We start from the raw sequence: 19,353 nt of genomic DNA, 5'->3' as shown, positions 1-19,353 counted from the left end.
GTGACCCAATGTCATGGTTTTGTGATATGACAAACGGGAGGAACTACGTGAACTCTAATATATATTTTGAAATATGTTCAATTTGCCAACACATTGAATGTCTTTTAGCTTTACAAGTTTGTTTTGTCTCAGCATAAATCATGGGATCGACATCTATTAGTCAAATAGGCAAACTGTTCCCATCTTTCACCCTGTCAGACCATTAGAAGATGGGCCACAGCAACATTTTTTTTTTCGTTTTCCAAATCCAAAATGAAATTTGGAAAAAGCTGCTAATTAGAATTCTTCTCCAAACCCAGTTAAAACTGAGAACTACTTATTCTGTCATAAAAACTTATGAGAGATTTCCTAAGTCTATATACAAACAGAGATATAGTTCTGCTTGTGATAAGTTGGAAAGAGTGCATCGTTTTATGACTTGGCAAGAATATACTTGATCTTAGCCAAAAGGCCCAGAAGTGATGACTTGGCAAGAATAAATGCTTAACGTTTACTTATTCATGAAGCATTTACAGGCCAGGCAAGGTGGCTCATGCCTGTAATCCCAGGGCTTTGGAAAGCCAAGGTGGGAAAATCACTTGAGGCCAGGAGTTCAAGGTTACAATGAGGTATGTCATGCCACTGCACTCTAGCCTGGGTGACAGAGTGAGACCCTGACTCTTAAAAAAAAAAAAAAAAAAAAATTACAGAACAGCCAACTAATGAAAACACAGAGGAGACTTATATCTATATTGTTTGTAAAAGGTAATACTGCTTTATGTGTTTAAAAATACATATAGAGCTTTTTTAAGGTAGATATGTTCAGTATAGTGAATACTGGTTACAGCAACTTAATCTAAAATGAGGTGGAAGTAGGGCAGGCGATTTAGGGAAATTTCTTGTACTGAAAGTAGCACAGGAATTAGAGGCTAATTATTCTATTAATGAGTCTCTGAAGCAATACTGGCTGGATCAAAAGATAAGAACCCCACAAGTTTTCCTAGGTTGTCAAACCAAGATTAATGGCACAGCAGTCAGGAGGAGCTATTGCCGGTGTAGTGCAACATGACAGCATATTCTCTTTTTTGCAAGTAAAGCAATTCACTCGGCCATCTCTAGAGACTTTCAAAAGTGGGTAGATCTCCACATCTTCAACACTAATAGCGTTCCATCCTCTCAACCGTAAGAAGCCACAGCTGTGAGACATGAATTTACTGTAGCCGTCCACATATCCAGTTGGTTCTACCACCCAAATTTTACTTGCAAGTATCTGTTTGTTTCCATCTCTCATGATCATAATGACCACATCCTGGGATCTCACATGGATTACTTTCACCTCTTAATTGGTCTCCCTTCTTGCCCTCTTCGAGTCCATTCTCCACCAGCAGCCAGAGCAATCTTATAAAAACACAAATCAGACCATGTAACCTCTTCCTGAAAATCCTCCAGTGGCTTTCTATGATTAGAGTAAAATCAAAGCCAGATTGTTCAAAGCCCTGTATTTATAGGTATAGCTTCTGCCTCCCTCCCTGAATTAAGTTCATTCTTTCTCCCTGTTATTCACAATTTTCTGCCAGTTTCTAGAACTTGCACTTTCCCACCTCTGTGCCTTTGCACTTAACAGTTGCCTCCATCTGGAGCTCACTTTCCCAGGCATCTCATCACATAGAAAGATCTCTCACTCCTCCTTCAGATCTCAGCTTAAATGCCACCTCCTCAGAAAGATTTCTGCTTGTCACGTTATCTAAGTAAGTGCCTCCTGGTTTATATCTTAGTCATAACATGCTTTTTACCTCCTTTCTAACACTTATCACAGTTTATTATTAATTGTAGGTGAATAGTCGTTTTTGTCCACTTTTCTGTCTAAAATGAGCTCGATGAGGACAAGAACCTTCTCTGTATTGCTCACTGTGTCTTCCTAATGATTAGTAGAGTGCCTGGAACACAGTAAGTGCACAGTAAATTTTTTTTTGATGACGAACTAATGAGCCAACAAAGGAATGATAAGTGGTACTAATTTTAAGCTAGCAACTTCAAATATTTGAGAAACTCTTTCCACAATTCAACAGATAGTATCTTTTGTTCACTTTGTTACCTCCTGCCATGCCTCGGGAGTTAAGTGAAGACACGCATTTCAGCAAGTATTCAGTGAATATTTATTAAGTAATATATTTAAGGCTCTGTCTTAAGCACCGCTGGGAATACAAATACAAGTAAGATCTGTCTACCAAGACTTACAGGTTACTGTTTTTAACAGACACATTTATAACTAGCTATAATTCAAGGCAGAGTGCTGTGCTAGAGGTATAAACAAAGAGCTGAGGGGCATGGAGGAGGAAGAGAGAAGTGATCAATTTTCCTATGACTACCGTTGGTGTTTCAAACTGACATTTCAGTGGAATCATAGCTCTTCTGCCTCATGAAGCCCTGCCAGCTACCTAAAGACTTCTTGTTGGAACAGAGAAAAGATGACCATTTTCCTAGAGCTAGAGATGCATTAACAGAACAGAAAGGCAGTAGGAAGATGTGAGGCAAAGTGGGAGAAAGCAGCAAATTCCTATTCAGATTCTATATTTACAAGAAAATAATGCTTTTCCACTCATTTCTACAAAGGTACCTTTTGGTCATACTTACAGTTTACTTTCACAAGGGTCATACATTTCCATATTGACTATAAAACAGTAGCACAAGGGAACCAGAAATATATTTTGAATTCAGCTTCCATGAGAAAGCCATGAAAAAATATGCCGAAGCAGTTACTGACTGATAAGTGAAAAATGGAAGAAATAATTTTCACCAAGAAGCATGAATATCATTTGCTGAGAATGGATAGCCACAAGCAGACTATAAGACAGCAACAACTAAAGTTTAACTGTTGGCAGAATTTTTAAGAAAAGAAGTGGAAAAGATCAGGATTGTTAACCTATTCTTAATACTTGAGTCATATGCACACTCATTTCACAGTCTTAACAGCGACAGCAGAAATATCTGCAAATTCAAAGTCAAATTGAGTACTGAATTGGAAAGTGAATCTGGAAGTCCTTGCATTGCTCTTCCTTGTACCCACTTGCTTGGTTTTATTCATTCATGAAACACAAAACACTTAGTGAGCTTCTTCTCCTCTACACCAAGGACTATGCTGACCACTAGAGAAACTTAGATGGCTTAAGACACCCCTGACACTAAAGCCATTATACTCTAAAGCAAGCTTGTCCAACCCACAGCCCATGGGCCACATGTGTCCCCGGGAGGCTTTGAATGTGGCCCAACACAAATTCGTACACTTTCTCAAAACATGATGAGATTTTTTTGCAATTTTTTTAGCTAATCTGGTATCTGTAGTGTTAGTATATTTTATGTGTGGCTCAAAACAATTCTTCTTCCAGTGTGGCCCCAGGAAGCCAAAAGATTGGACACCCCTGCCCTAAAGGGAAGTCAGACACAGCAACCAACAATAGTGCCATAGTACAAAGTATTGTAGGAACCTAGACAAAGAGGAAATACTTTTCAGAAGAGGTAACGTTAAAGTTCAGCCTGGAAGTATGGGTTGAATTCCGTTAAGCAGCAAGGGAATGCAGCAGAAAGGAAAAGGTAATGGCAGTAACAGAAACAAGGAGGAGTGAGAAAGTATGAAATGCCTTTGGGGAACTGTGAGCAGCTATGATGAGAGAATAAGATGCATGATCAGGAAGAGAGGATGATAGGAGGTGTCACTGGGAAAACCTTAAATGCCATATTTAAGACTTTATAATTCTGTAGGTAACAGGGAGCCTCTGTAGCCTTTTGAGAAGGAAGAAACAAAGATCTGATAACTCTGGTGATGTGAAAGATAGCTCTGACAAGTGATGTATGGAAGATGAGTCGAAATGAAGGGAAGAGACTGCAAGTTGGGCTACTAATTAAGAGGTTTATAGCAATAGTCTAGGTAAGGAATGGTAAGACCTATAACGGGAGAATAGAGAGCAGAGTGTATGTGGGAGAGATATTTTGGTGATACTCAAAAGCACTTGGTCTTTTTTTATATGGTATGTGAAAGGTCAGGACAGAGGGATCAAAAGTGACGAGATTTATCTTGAATGATAGATAATAGTGATGCTACTAACCAACACAGAACTTTCTGAATGGAGGAGGGGCTCTAACATGAGCAAAGGCAGGAGGAAGAACAGGCTTATGGGGAGAAAGTGAGTCCTATTTTGGACATGTTCATAATGAATTGCCTCTGAGGAAAGATGCACAGAATATATTTAGGAATGTGCCTTTAGAAAATAGACAAAGAGAATGCTCAAGGCATGCAGCTATAAATTTGTGCATTACCAGCAAATAACTGACAGTAGAAGCCATAGTACTAAACGAGATCACCCAAGAATATAAAGTAGGAAGTTTAGAAGCATGAAACAGAATAGTTACATTTAAATGCTAAAAGAAGATGATGAGCCAAATAGTAATTTAGAGGGGAATTAGAAAGAGAAACAAAAGGAAGTAAGGTCATGGAAGTCAAAGGAGAAGGCAGTTTCAAGGAGGGGATGCTCACCAGTACCTTGTACTGCAATAAGGCAAAGGGTAAGAGGCCATATATGGCTTTTGCTAGAATACGTTGCATAGAATGGTTGGTAGCAGAAGTCCAATTCCCATAAGTTAAAAACTACATGTGAAATGAAAAAGTAGAGACCACTACCATAGACTCAACTTCCCAAAATTTTAGCACTGAAGGAAGGGAAAAGTTTGACCATGTTGGTTGACACTGGAAAACGGGAAGATAAAAAGTAAGAGACTAAACATAGAAGAGAGGCAAAGGATGATGAGTTCTAGAAACCTGGCTATCAAAAGGGCAACTTAAAGTCCTTTTTGAACAAACCTTTTTGAACTTTTGGAAACCCATATCTTTTTAGTTGCCACACTTGTGTTCCTAGTAGGGCTCAGGAGCTACAGAACATTAAGAACCTGGCCAGAAGACACCTTTGTCCAACTGGCAGAAAGGGAGATGGAGGCACGGGGATCCTTGCTAGAAGGACTAAATTCCCCATGTCCTAAACAATGATTATCTGATGGTATCATCTGAATTTCTCAGAGGAATTAATCTTACTGAAAATACCACTTTATCAGGTCATCCTACAAGTTACTTTTTTGCAAACACAAAGACCCCTAGTAACAAAAGAGAAACATCCATTTAAAGGAACTTCCCTCTTTCACCTTTCGCTCTTTCTGGTGGGCTCTGGTAGGGAATCTATCGATGATACCATAGTTTAAATACTTTCAGCTAGCTGTGAGTTTGAAAAATTACTTCATGTTGGCTAGGAATGAGTGGTTTGGAATAGACAGGCTTTTATACTGGAAGGCTGCTGGGGATAGAAAGTGACTCATTACTGTCACGGGACACAAGGACTCCTCTTCCTTTTTTCTCATGGAGTGTGCTTCGACAACCTTGTGGAAAGGAATAATAATTTCAGCTTTTTTTTTTTTTTTTTTTTGAGACGCGGTCTCACTCTGTTGCCCATGCTAGAGTGCAGTGGCATGATCTCAGCTCATGGCAGCCTCTGCCTCCCGAGTTCAAGTGGTTCTCCGGCCTCAGCTCCCTGAGTAGCTGGGATTATAGGCATGTACCACCATGCCGGGCTAATTTTTGTGAGTAGCTGGGATTACAGGCATGCCCCACCATGCCGGGCTAATTTTTGTATTTTTAGTAGAGACGGGGTTTTATCATGGTAGCCAGGCTGGTCTCGAACTTCTGGCCTCAAGTGATCTGCTCGCCTCAGCCTCCCAAAGTGCTGGGATTACAGGTGTGAGCCACCTCGCCTGGCCTAATTGCAGTTTTTAATCCCTCCATCCTTACCTTCCCTACACAAAAAAAAAGACCAAGTGCTTTTGAGTATCACCAAAATGTCTCTCCCACATACACCCTGCTCTCTCTTCTCATTTAATAGGTCTTAGCATTTCTCACCTAGCCTGTTGCTATAAACCTCATAACTGGTGTCCCAACTAGTATCCCAAATATCTAATTTATGAGGATATTATGTTTGTTTCTGCCCATTTTCACTGATATTGAGGTAAACAGTTCCTTAGTCCTCCTTTCTTTTTTTTTTTTCTTTTTTTTTTTGAGACAGAGTCTCTCTCTGTCGCCCAGGCTGGAATGCAGTAGTGCAATCTCGGCTCACTGCAACTTCCGCCTCCTGGGGTCACGCCATTCTCCTGCCTCAGCCTTCCGAGTAGCTGAGACTACAGGCACCCGCCACCACGCCCGGCTAATTTTTTGTATTTTTAGTAGAGACAGAGTTTCACCATGTTAGCCAGGATGGTTTCGATCTCCTGACCTCGTGATCCGCCCGCCTCGCCCTTCCACAGTGCTGGGATTACAGGCGTGAGCCACCACGCCCGGCCTCCTTAGTCCTCCTTTCTACTCTTTCTTCATCCTTCTATCCATCCCCTGTTAGCAATCCCTCAAAAACTAATTTTCTTGTTTTATTTAAGGTAATGCTAACTACTGAAATAAGTAACCCCAAAACCTAAGTGATTTATCACAATAGAAATTTATTTTTCACTCACATGAAGTCCAAAGGCACCACATGTTTTGGAAGAGGTCTGCCCTGTACCATTTTTCAGAGACGCAGGCCAATGGGGGCTCTGCCGTCTTTCACACACTGCTTCCCAGGGTAATTGTTGTTTTCATCAACTGGCAGATGGGGGAAGACAAAAAACAGTGAAAGAGTGGAAGATTCTTCTGGGCCAGGTCTGAAGTGAATATTATTTCTGTCTGCATTTCGTTAACCAGAAGTGAGTCACATAACCCCACTTGAATGCGAGGTCCCTGGCAAGGAAGCCACTTGCCAACAAGCACTCTTGACTTGGAAGGGGAGCACAATCTTTGGAGGCAGCCAGCCATCTCTGCCTCATAATTCTCGTCTCACTAGGTCTCTTTAAATAACCCACATTAACCTCTGTAATGTAAAGACACTTCACAGCAGCACATATTATTTCCGCCAAAATTATAAGATAGGCTTTAGATTTTAAGAATTTTCTTGCCAGCTAGCTGTAACTATACCACTTTGTCACATCTGACCCTCACACAGAATATCAAAGCACCTGGCCAGGTATGGTGGCTCACGCCTGTAATCCCAGCACTTTGGGAGGCCGAGGCAGGTGGATCACCTGAGGTCAGGAATTCAAGACCAGCCTGGCTAACATGGTGAAACCCCATTTCTGCTAAAAATACAAAAAATTAGCCAGGCGTGGTGGCGTGCACCTGTAATCCCAGCTACTCAGGAGGCTGAGGCAGGAGAATCGCTTGAACCAGGGAGGCAGAGGTTGCAGTGAGCTGAGATCACACCATTGCACTCCAGCTTGGGCAACAAGAGCAAAATTCCGTCTCAAAAAAAAAAAAAAAATCAAAGCACCTAAGTGTTGTTTCTCTGAAGCATTAGAAGGTTGTATATTAAGTTTGTCATCATAATGAAATCTGTGTGACTCCATATTAGTAACTCTGACTAGAACAGTGAGAAACTGTCCATGCTAGAAATATCCAGATTTATTTGTTAGCATGTTTTGGTACTACAAAGAGAAACTTTAAGACTAGCTATCTCCTGGGGTGCTAAGTGAAAACCTGTTAGAAAAACAAACATAATGCCATTGTATATTTTGTGTGAAACAACTGTTATCCAACTTCCATAATGTTAAATGAGGATAGAGGGGAGTGATTCTTGCTTTAGAAAGGGTTTTTCTCTAAAAGACTCCATAGCTCTGAACTCTTCAGGTACAGGATCATCAACTGACAGCAGTTCCTCACTGCCTTGTAACCCGTAGTTATCCAGAAGTGAGTGTCATTTGTCTCCAGTATCAAGGGACTACTCATGCCTACAAATGAGAGTGCAAGTAGAATTTGCTGTCTGCTATCCTGGATACCACCTTCTCTGACTTTTGTCAAAACACGCATATTTATCCAGCAAAGGGGAGAAGGGAGAGTGCTGGGGGAAGGATCCTCAACTGTGACCTGTGATCAACTTTCTCCTAAAATATCTAAAATCAAATATACCTTGAATATAAGATTTACTATCCTCCTGAAAACCTCTGGTCTACATGAGAAATTTATATTCTTCCTGTTAGCGTAATTTTTAGCTTGTTTCTTAGGGACCAGTTAGCTCTGTCCTTATCCTCCCCTCTGCCTGAAGTTACAATTCCAAGTTGCATTTGCTAGCAGTGAACGGCATCTGTACCCCAGTAATTTTTCCCTGATCTGTGGACTTCTCTTCTGGCTGCAAAGGTAGTAGGGTACAGTGTGGAAGGGTAAGGATCAGGGTTAAGGACAGGGTATCACATTTCACCCTGCTACACACATTAAAGACTAAAGTTCCATTTGAACACACAGTCATCTTCCTATATGTTTAAAGTCATTTGTGGTTACTGGTCATTCCTTTAGTTTAGCGTTACACTAGTTACTCTGAAGAATATAAAAGAAATATAAAATAAAATGCATTCGCTTAATATGTCTCACTTAATTCTTACCACAGTCCTGAGAGGTAGATATTACTATCCCTGTCTCACAAAGAGGTTCAGTGTCTTGTCCTAGGTTATAAAGTGTGTAAGTGGCAGAACTAGGATTTAAAAGTAGGTCTGTTTGACTTTTAGGGATGAAGAGGCAGCACTGTGAATGCCAGTAAGGAAATTTGTAAAGTAACTTTGAATCATAAGGTGATATTATATAAGCTATGTGAAAATAATTCTCTTCTGTCTTCACTTCCCTACCCCATGGCCTTTATGACCATATCTGAACCCATATTAAAGTTGATTATGATTACCATCTTTTTTTTTTTGAGATAGGGTCTTGCTCGTCACCCAGGCTGAAGTGCAGTAGCACGATCACAATTTGCTGCAGCCTCAACCTCCCAGGCTCAAGTGATCCTCCCACCTCAGCCTCCCAAGTAGCTAGGAGCACAGGCACATGCCACCACACCCGGCTAATTTTTTAAATTTTTTGTGGAGATGGGGTCTCGCTATGGTATCCAGGCTGGTCTCAAACTCCTGGACCCAAGCAATCCTCCTGCCTCAGCCTCCCAAAGTGCCGAGACTACAGGTGACAGCCACTGTGCCTTGGCCTCATCATCTTTAATTATAAAGGGAAAGCATAGTTGTGCTCTGTCATGCTTTAAAACATATCACGCTTCCTAGAGCTGTCTCTACCTTATTTCTTACCTACTCTTTCTCAAAATGCCAGTCAAAAAGTGTCAAAATCATGATTGCTGATTTTAATTATGTTAAAATTAAAGAATTCAGAGTTTATACTATACAAATGAGTATATTGTTCTTTACAGTGGTGGATTTTTTTTCACACAAGTGTGCTCTGAAACAAAGACCAAGTTGCTAATCTTAGTGTGGTAATTGAACTAGATTTCAGTGGAACTAGGTTTCAGTAGAACTAGATTTCAAAAACACTGAAGTTCTCATTCTAGCTCTTTTACTTCCTAGGTATGCGAGCTGGGTCTGTCCCTCAATCTTGCTTAGTCTCTGTCAATCCTCTACCATAATATTGGGAGTAGTATTTACTGCTATACCTATGGTATAATGATTTTTTGAGAATCTAAAAATTATCAAAGTATTTGTCTGGGTGCAGTGACTCAGGCCTGTAATCCCAACAGTTTGGGAGGCCAAGCCGGGCAGATAACCTGAGGTCAGGAGTTCAAGACCAGCCTGGCCAACATGGTAAAACCCCATCTACTAAAAATACAAAAATTAGCTGGGCATGGTGGTGCACGCCCATAATCCCAGCTACTTGGGAGGCTGAGGCAGGAGAATTGCTTGAACCCAGGAGGCGGAGGTTGCAGTGAGCCAAGATCATGCCACTGTACTCCGGCCCAGGCAATGGCATGAGACTCTGTCTCAAAAAATAATTATTATTATTATTAAGTATTTTGATTTTTCAGTTGTTGTTGTTGGTTTTTTTTGTTGTTGGTTTTTTTTTCTTTTTTTTTTTTTGAGTCAGGGCCTCGCTGTGTTGCCCAGGCTGGAGTGCAACGGTGTAATCATAGCTCACTGCAGCCTCGACGTCCTGGGCTCAGGCAGTTTTTCTGCTTCAGCCTCCCAAGTAACTGGAACTACAGGCACACACCAGCACAACTGGCTAACTTTTTAACTTTTTTGTAGAGACAGGGTCCTGCTTTGTTCCCCAAGCTAGTCTTGGACTCCTGGACTCAAGCGACCCTCCCACCTTGGCCTCCCAAAGTGCTGGGATTACAGGTGTGAGCCATCATGCCTGGGTATTTTGAAAACCTTAAGATACACAGGTGTAAGATGTTATTATTTACTCATCCATTCTGCAAATATATACTCCTATTATCTAGACTCTGTTGAGGATAGAGGCCGTGCTTTTTCCCACGTGTGGAGTAGAGCAGCATAGAAGAGTGCCCTGCAGTGGGTGCTGTAATGGAGATGTGTACCAGGTACAACAGGAACCTAAGGAAGGAACCCGTGAGTTTATCGGGGGGCACCAGGGAAGGCTTCACAGAGGAGATGATGTGAGTTGCCATTTGAAGAATGAGAAATTGTTTTTCTGATGAACTAAACAGGAAAGAGAATTCCAGGCAGAGGGAAAGCATGTTTGAAACCCAACAGATAATTTACTCTGTTCAGAATTGAAAGGATAAGGTAAAAAGGTAAAGACAGACAAATAGGCAAGGGACAAATTATGGAAAGCCCTTGGATACCATGCTAAGGAATTTAAATTTTATATCAGAGGGAAAATAAAACTAGCAAATAATTTTGAGCAGAATTTTGATCAGGTTTTTGCAATGTAGATTATTGGGATGGCCAGGGAGTGAGCAGTCAAGAATAAAATGAAGAGAATGAGATACTTGTGACTTTTCAGGAGAGAAAGTATAGGAGAGGGGGGAAATAGCTACTACGTTTTATGCCTGAGTAACTGGCAATATTTAAAAAAAAGAGAGAGAGATGGTTTTGAGGGAAAGCTCCAACTTCAAAAAGTGAGTTTGATAGTGATGGAGGTGGAGAGATCCAGCAGACCGAGAAGCAGAATTAAATCTCAGTGCTCAAGATGTCACCATGGGAGCCAATATAGAATGTACATTGCTGTTTCCCCTTATGTCCTACATACCACAAACTTTGAGTCCAGTGTACTGATCAGAACCATCCTTTTAGTAATAATGTAGCATGCTTGTATTCAGAAAGAAATGAACTATAGTTGCCACCTTCATCTTATCCTTGACCTGTATTGCTTGCTGTTTCTCCTCAGTGCCTGATGCAAAAGCAAGCAGTTATCTCTAGCCAGCTGAAATGAAGACTAGAGAAATGCAGACATCTCACCAGCATTTCTTAGTTATGGTGGTAAAATGAAAACACTAGGGTAAAGTCAATTCTGTGTCTAACTGAAAGTTCATTTCCTTGTCAAGCACAGGCTTTTTTACATTAATCCCAATAGGCATGAATTCTCATTAACAGCCTAAAGCATAGATAGTGGATCAGAGACTTATATTCAGAAGTTCTAGTCACAGTGGAACAGCCATGGATGAGTAACTTAAAGTAATAATTCTTATACCAGGGAGGCTACAATAATTTTACTGTTAAGAACTGGACGGAATTTTGAGATCTTGAGAGTAAGATACTTCATAAATGCTTTGTATTGTTGTCTAACTTCCATATGGTCTGTTAAAATAACTTATTCAAAAAGAACAATCTCTATTGAAAAAACTAAAATAGGCTGGGCGCAGTGGCTCATGCTTGTAATCCCAGCATTTTGGGAGGCTGAGGTGGCCAGATCATGAGATCAGGAGTTCAAGTCCAGCCTGGCCAGCATGGTGAAACCCCATCTCTACTAAAAATACAAAAAATTAGCTGGGCATGGTGGCACATGCCTGTAATCCCAGCTATTTGGGAGGCTGAGACAGGAGAATTGCTTGAACGTGGGAAGTGGAGGTTGCAGTGAGCCGAGATCACACCACTGCACTCCAGCCTGGGTGACAGAGCGAGACTTCATCTCAAAAAGAAAAAAATAAAATAACCTATCAACTAAATTGAGTTTTCATGGGATAAATAAGAGTTCAGGGCTGGGTGCGGTGGCTCACACCTGTAATCCCAGCACTTTGGGAGGCCGAGGCGGGTGGATCATGAAGTCAGGAGATCCAGACCATCCTGGCTAACACAGTGAAACCCCATCTCTACTAAAAAATACAAAAAAAAAAAATTAGCTGGGCGTGGTGGCAGGCGCCTGTAGTCCCCATATGTTGTGGGAGGGACCCAGTGGGAGGTAATTGAATCATAGGGGCAGTTTCCCCCATGCTGTTCTCGTGATAGCTGATAGTTTTATAAGTGTCTGGCATTTCCTCTGCTGGCACTCATTATCTCTCCTGCCACCCCGTGAAGAGGTGCCTTCTGCCGTGACTGTAGAGTTTTTAAGTGTCAGTAAAGAACTTGGAACACAGGGGATGGGACAGCTCCCATCATATAGGAATCATCAAATGGATTTCATTCCAGTAAGAGTTTAAAAAGGGACTTTAATTTTTGCCTTTACAGAATTTCTAAATTGTAGTGGATACCAGGTCACCTTGTTTGATTGGATAAATTAACCATAATAGAAAGGAAGTTATTTAATTGGGAGAATGTCTCAGACAAGTGTAGCTTGCATGGAATCATCAGTATCATCTGAAGGTGTGAGTCCAGGGTTCTTTCGAACTCATAAAATCTGGAAATTGCCCCTGAACTCTTTTTTTTTTTTTTTTTTTTTTAGTTGGAGTCTCACTCTGTTGCCCAGGCTGGAGTGTGCAGTGGCACAATCTCGGCTCACTGCAAGCTCTGCCTCCCAGGTTCATGCCATTCTCCTGCCTCAGTCTCCCAAGTAGCTGGGACTACAGGTGCCCACCACCATGCCCAGCTAATTTTTTGTATTTTTACAAAATGAGGCTTGGGGCTTGCACCCTCTGAAGCAACGACCTGAGCTGTATATTTGTCCCTTTTAGCCACAGCTGGAACGCAAGATACAAAGTCTGGAGATTGCACAAAGCAGCAAGGCCCTGGGCCCAGCCCACTAAGCCACTTTTTCCTCCTAGGCCTCCAGGCCTGTGATGGGAGGGGCTGCCATGAAAACCTTCAACGTGCCCTGGAGACATTTTCCCCATTGGCTTGGTGATTCAACATTTGACTCCTCATTGAGTATGCAGATTTCTGCAGCTGGCTTAGATTTCTCCCTAGAAAATGGGTTTTTATTTTCTATTGCATTGTCAGGCTGCAAATTTTTCAAACTTTTATGCTCTGTCACCTCTTGAATGTCTTGCTACTTAGAAATTTCTTCCACTAGATACCCTAAATCATCTCTCTCAAGTTCAAAGTCCACAGATCTCTGGGGCAAGGGCAAAATGCCACCAGTCTCTGCTAAAGCATAGCAAGAGTCACCTTTACTCCTGTTCCCAACAAGTTCCTTATCTCTATCTGAGACCACCTCATCCTGGACTTCATTGTCCATGTCACCATCAGCATTTTGGTCAAAGCCATTCAACAAGTCTCTAGGAAGTTCCAAACTTTCCCACATTTTCCTGTCTTCTTCTGAGCCCTCCAAACTGTTCCAACCTCTGCCTGTTACCCAGTTCCAAAGTTGCTTCCATATTTTTGGGCAGCACCCTACTCTCTGCAGTACCAACTTACTGTATTAGTCCATTCTCACACTGCTGTAAAGAAATACCTGAGACTGGGTGATTTATAAAGAAAAGAGATTTCGTTGACTCACATGGCTGGGGAGGCTTCAGGAAACTTATCATGGCAGAAGGCACCTCTTCACAAGGCAGCAGGAGAGAGAATGAGTGCCAGCCAGGGAAATGCCAGACACTTAGAAAACCATCAGATCTCATGAGAACTCACTATCATGAGAACAGCATGGGGTAAACCGCCCCCATGATTCAGTTACCTCCCACCAAGTCCCTCCCATGACACGTGGGGATTATGGGGGTTACAATTCAAGGTGAGATTTGGGTGGGGACACAGAGTCAAAGCATATGAGCCATAGAGAGACGGTTCTAAGTGTCAGCAGTTCTTAGAGGCCATAACAAATGGGTAAGAAAACACATCTCAGAGGTGATCTAGTGTCCTTTCTTTAATGCCAGATTTTTTCTTCTAAAAAAGTTTTATTGAACATTTTTATATGCAGTAGACTATGTTAGGCACTATGGAAGATATAAGTAATTCAGATTTCTTTCGTGAATGTAAATAGAAATACAACCCTAAATATACATACATGTCACACATACATACACACACACATTAACACTTAAAAGAAGTGTATCATTAGGATGCTTTGAGCTGGAAAAAAAAACAAAATACCAATTCAAATAGATTAAACAGAACAGAAATCTGTTACCTCATATAACAAGTTCAGAATTAGGGCAGCTAATAGGGCTCAAACTTTATTTTTCTGCAATTATTTTAGCCTAGGCCTCCTGTTGACTTTGTCCTCAAGCCAGCCGACCACATGATTTACAAGAAAACTAAGGCAGTTCTGGACATCATGGGCAGATAAGACAATATCCAGAGGCAGATAAAAGAGCTTTCTCTTTCATAAACAGGTTTGGGATCTGTTAGCAAGGAGATAATGGGGAACAGATGCTATCAGGAACCTCAGTCTAGTGGAGGAGAGAGTATGTGACAGTATGGCAAACACTGTGGTAGAGGATATACAGTCTACACTGGCAGCCATAGAAAGAAAGCCCTCCATTCTCAGCTGGAGGGAAAGGGTAGGGGCTTGGTAGAGGCTGATCAGAGAAGACGTCACTTGGGGAAGAGGTTGTAAGTCCAGTTTGGGTCGTGTTGAGTGTGAGGTACTGAGACCTCCAAATGGGGAAGTACAATAGACAGTTGGATATATACTGGCCTAAGGCTGAGAAGAAAAGTCTAAATAAAAGAAAAAGATACAGAATATAGGTGGTGGTCAAGGCTTTGAGGATGGATGAGCTAATCTAGAGCGAGGAAAGAATAGGACCAAGAATGAGATTCTGAGGAACACTGACATTTAAGCATGGGTGGAATGAGAGTTGCTGACAGAGACAGAAAATAAAAATGAAAATCTTGTAATGCCATCTGTGTGTGGGATGGGTGTAAGCCAACTATAACTGACATTTTGTGGTATTTATACATGTGATTTGGATAAGGAACTGCCTAGGAACCTTTCAGTACCCATTCTTTGCCCAGGAGCAGGTGCCCTTCCCCAAAAAACCAGTTGAACGATATAGTTTTGTTGGAGATATGACTGGACCTGAAGAGTCCCCCAACCAAAGCAGAATTGGGGTATTAACATTTCTATTAAAATGAATCAGACCGGACGCAGCAGCTCATGCCTTTGGAGGCCAAGGCAGGTGGATTACCTGAGGTCAGGAGTTCGAGACCAGCCTGGCCAACATGGCGAAACCCCATCTCTACTAAAATAGAAAAATTAGCCAGACATGGTGGCAGGCGCCTGTAATCCTAGCTACTCAGGAGGCTGAGGGAGGAGAATCACTTGAACCCAGGAGGTGGAGGCTGCAGTGAGCCGAGATTGCGCCACTGCACTCTAGTCTGGGCAACAGAGTGAGACTCCATCTCAATAAATAAATTAATTAATTAATTAAAATGAATTTCTCTTTTTTTGCAGGAGTGGTCACACGTTACTTGCCTTCTGGTTTTCCCGCCAAGAGGGAAAACTGAACCGACAGCAGACTATTGAACTGGGACATCACATCCTCAAAGCACACATTTTTAAGGTAATTAAAGCAGTTGGAACCATTTTTCCCCCATCTCTAGCAGACTTTCATATGCTTTATGTAAGAGACTATTTCAGTGTAGTCCCTGCCTTCTGAAGTTCTTTTGCTGCAAACTTGGTTCATCTCCCAACACGTATGGCCTGTTCCTCCCTAGGCCTTTAGAACTACATAGTACATCTCCCAGTGTAACTAACTGATAGGCTTTTCAGGAAATGTATATGTATAATCATTGACAAGGTGCGTATACACCTATAGATGTGTGCTCTGTACATGACCTATCATCTCCTGAGGACAGTCATATTGTAGCAATTAGTTGCAGGTTTTCATGATGTCTAAAAAATCACTGAGGGCAATTACTCTTTCCATTTTTTAAAATTGTTTTAGTGACAATAATAACATTCCTGGTGCTATGACTTTCAAACCAACACTAACCTTCCTTGGAGCTACTTCCCCCAAATCTGTCTTCAAATTATATCCCAGTTTTTCTCCCATTAGTTTGAAAACCTTTAAGAACTCTATAACATCAGCTTCTCTCTCAGCCTTCAAAAGGCTGAAATGGAGGACCAAAAAGAGGACACATAATTTGTTTGTGCATGTATGCATTCATTTGTTTATTCATCACTTACTGAGGCATTAAACTAGGTACTAGAGATACAAAAACAAAAAAGATACAATCCCTAATCTCAAGGAATTTGTAGTTCAGATAACAGTTTTGGGTTAACCCACAAAAGTGGAGAAGGAAGTTACTGTCCTAATTTTTCTGTCCCACAATCTGAGAGTTCCAATCCCTACAGCCTTTTCAGAATTCTTTTCCTGCCTCAGGATGGAGAATATGGGTATCTTAAACAGTTCTCTGGGTCAGGCTTCCCCCACGGGATATTATTAAAAAATGAAACCATTGTCTTCAGAGAGAAAGATGGCATTAAGGATAACTTCAAGAGCCTAGCAAATTCTTCCCAATATATAAGCACAGAGCCAGAGCAGCCTGGTCATCAGATGGACAGAAGTGAAACCCACAGTGACACATCTTGTATTTGAATCTTACTTGTCTTGTCTAACAAATCACTGTACCAAAAATGACCTTACTTAGTAGGAGCGGAGTGGAGCTAAAATAACTGGCAAGGTATGGCATTCCAGTTTCAAGCAGACTAAAAAGTAGCTAATAATTCCATAAACTCTAAGAGCGTTGTCCTGCTGTTAGATAGTAACTGAAAGACAGTAACTTAAGCATTAACCTTTTAGCATCACTATCTGCCTAGAATCAGATGCAAAAATGAAGCTAATCCCTGCCTTTGCTGCCCCATAAAATAAATACCACATTCACAGAGAAGTAGCATGAAGCTTCATTTGACCAAGCTTCATTTGACGAAGTATTTTATCCCATACATGGAAACGTACATTTAAACATGCCCTCCTGTCATTAGCACAGTTTTATCTTATACTAATGCAGACAGCATGGTTGCCTGAGATAAGACTGGCTCCATGTGTGATTCAAGCCATAAATACTCTAGTGTACAGCATATGGTGATGACGTGACTGCAAGCTGAAGAATGAAGACTTGGACTATGGTTTTCCTGGTGCTGCAGTTTACAGGATCCTTTAAATGCAGTGTTCCCTGTTGAGAGGCTTTAACTTCTCCCAAACTGCTAGAATTCTCAATCTGCACCAGCTGTGGGTCAAAGACAAATATAGACTTTATGGTTAGAAATAGTTCCACTTGAAACTTCTATTCAGCAGTGACACGCAATCCAATGGGTACTTTTTTCCAATTAATTTTACATTTCTCTGGTTTTATCTTCATAAAGGTGATGTTTGTAAATAACCCGCTTTAAAGAAGCTCATTGGATAAGCCCCCAAGGTTAGTTTTTGCCATGATCTTAAGATACCTGAGCCACAGCTAAAGATCCCTAAGATGAGATTGCTCTTGTTTCTTCATGCTTTCCCTGTTTTCTTAAGTATTCAAAAATCTTGAGCAAGCTTATCACTGGCTGCTAAACAGTTTTGTAAATTTAGATTCTAAGGAAGGGACTCCATTACCATTTATTGCCGACAAAAAGATCCCTTACCTGAGCAATAGTTACAGATACTGAAGAGGCACTTTTTCAAGCTATTTGAACATAAAATTCTCTTTAAGAAACTGTGAGCTTAGAATTTAATTATGCGTTATTTTTGGCTACATCCTGGCTGGTAATGGGATCACACTTCTCTACCTGTCATCTTTGTTGAATTGAACCAAACTGAAGCTCTTTTCTCCCATACTTCACAGGAACAAAGGGTCAACTCCACTAACCAGAAGAAATCAAAAGTCCATAGTACAAGTAAAGCTAATAATCCAAGTCCAAAGCTATGTATTTCAGGTGTATTTCTTATGTGTCTACTCCAGCCTCAGTGCTGTTCTCAGTGCTGCTTTGTGGTCCATTTACTGGACCATTTAGTTGACATTCATTTACCAAGGTCCATTCTTACTCAGCTCCTTTTCCCATTTCTTTTTCCTCTAGCTCTTAATAAAGCCAACTGATGAAACAAACAGCCTAACTTGTGAGTCACTGAAAAAGATCAAAGCTACCAAGTGTGACTTCCTTTAACTATTTTCCTCCCCTCACCAGCAAATCAATCTATATCATTATCAATTCTTACCTCTTTTTTTCTTGTTTTAGAAGAAAAGATGTTCCTATTCCTCTTTAATTGCATTATGAAATATAGAAAAGTACAGATAATTGCATGTAATCAAATATTATCTACCAGATTTAACAAATGTTAACATTTTTCCATGTTTGCTTCAAATATTTTTCTTTATTTTTAAGAAACGAGTGTAACAAATATAATAGATAACGCTTTTGTATTTCTCTTTTACCCCATTTCTCTGTCTCCCTTAGAGATAACTCCTATTCTAAATGTGTTGGGATTTAGCACATGCTAACACCCCTAACATGTTCTTCTCATCTATATTTTACACTTTTCCAATGTAGGTTCCTGTTCATAAACAATATATACAACTATTTCAGGTTTTTTAGTGCTATAAGATTCTATAACTTTTTTCTCTTTTTCACTCAACATTCTGTCTTTGAGATTTCTCTATAGATGTAGGTCAGTGATTTTCAACTCTGGCTATACATTAGATTCTCTTGCAGAGTTTTTTAAAAAATACACACACATTCCTGAGCCTTACTCCCAGAGATTATGAGTCATTGTTCTGGAGTAGAACCTATGCTTCATTTTTAAAATAGACTTTATTTCTTAGACCAATTTTAGGCTTATATAAAAGTTGAACAGAAAGTACAGAGTTCCCACATGCTCCCCCAACTACAATTTTCCCTATTATTAACATCTTGTACTGATGTGGTACATTTGTTACAATTGAGGAACCAATAGTGATACATTATTATTAGCTGCAGTCCATCCTTTATGTTAGGGTCCACTCTATGTGTTGTACAGCTCTGTAGATTTTGCCAAATGCATAATGTCATGTATCCACCATTAAGTATCTCAGCATAGTTTCATTGCACTAAAATTCCTTTATCCACCACCTATTCATTCCTCTCCTCTTACCCTCCTCAACCCCTGGCAACCACTGATCTTTTTACTGTTTCTGTAGTTTTGCTTTTCCCAGAATGTCATATAGTTGGAATCACACAACATGTAGAATGTTCAGACT

The 19,353-nt window shown here is 40.7% G+C and overlaps 1 protein-coding gene and 1 long non-coding RNA gene across 13 annotated transcripts in view; one reads left to right on the top strand and one right to left on the bottom strand.

Annotated features, from left to right (window-relative positions):
- Nucleotides 1-19,353, top strand: part of TANC2 (tetratricopeptide repeat, ankyrin repeat and coiled-coil containing 2) — a 473,014-nt gene that overhangs the window by 409,520 nt on the left and 44,141 nt on the right. For all 12 annotated transcript variants that reach the window (XM_055386907.2, XM_055386906.2, XM_055386905.2 and 9 more), the window contains one exon: nucleotides 15,590-15,698. In XM_055386907.2, the coding sequence (XP_055242882.2) occupies nucleotides 15,590-15,698 (109 nt within the window). The remainder of the gene's footprint in view (nucleotides 1-15,589; nucleotides 15,699-19,353) is intronic.
- The window catches only part of LOC129533493 (uncharacterized), a 33,421-nt gene continuing 30,960 nt past the window's right edge, over nucleotides 16,893-19,353 (bottom strand). The window contains exon 4 of the long non-coding RNA XR_008679761.2: nucleotides 16,893-17,367. This is a non-coding gene — a long non-coding RNA (uncharacterized lncRNA). The remainder of the gene's footprint in view (nucleotides 17,368-19,353) is intronic.

This window comes from Gorilla gorilla, chromosome 4, assembly GCF_029281585.2.
Source record: "Gorilla gorilla gorilla isolate KB3781 chromosome 4, NHGRI_mGorGor1-v2.1_pri, whole genome shotgun sequence".
NCBI classification, from domain to species: Eukaryota; Metazoa; Chordata; class Mammalia; order Primates; family Hominidae; genus Gorilla; species Gorilla gorilla.
The sequence above is the reverse complement of the archived record's forward strand: the minus strand, read 5'-3'. Positions and strand labels throughout refer to the sequence as shown.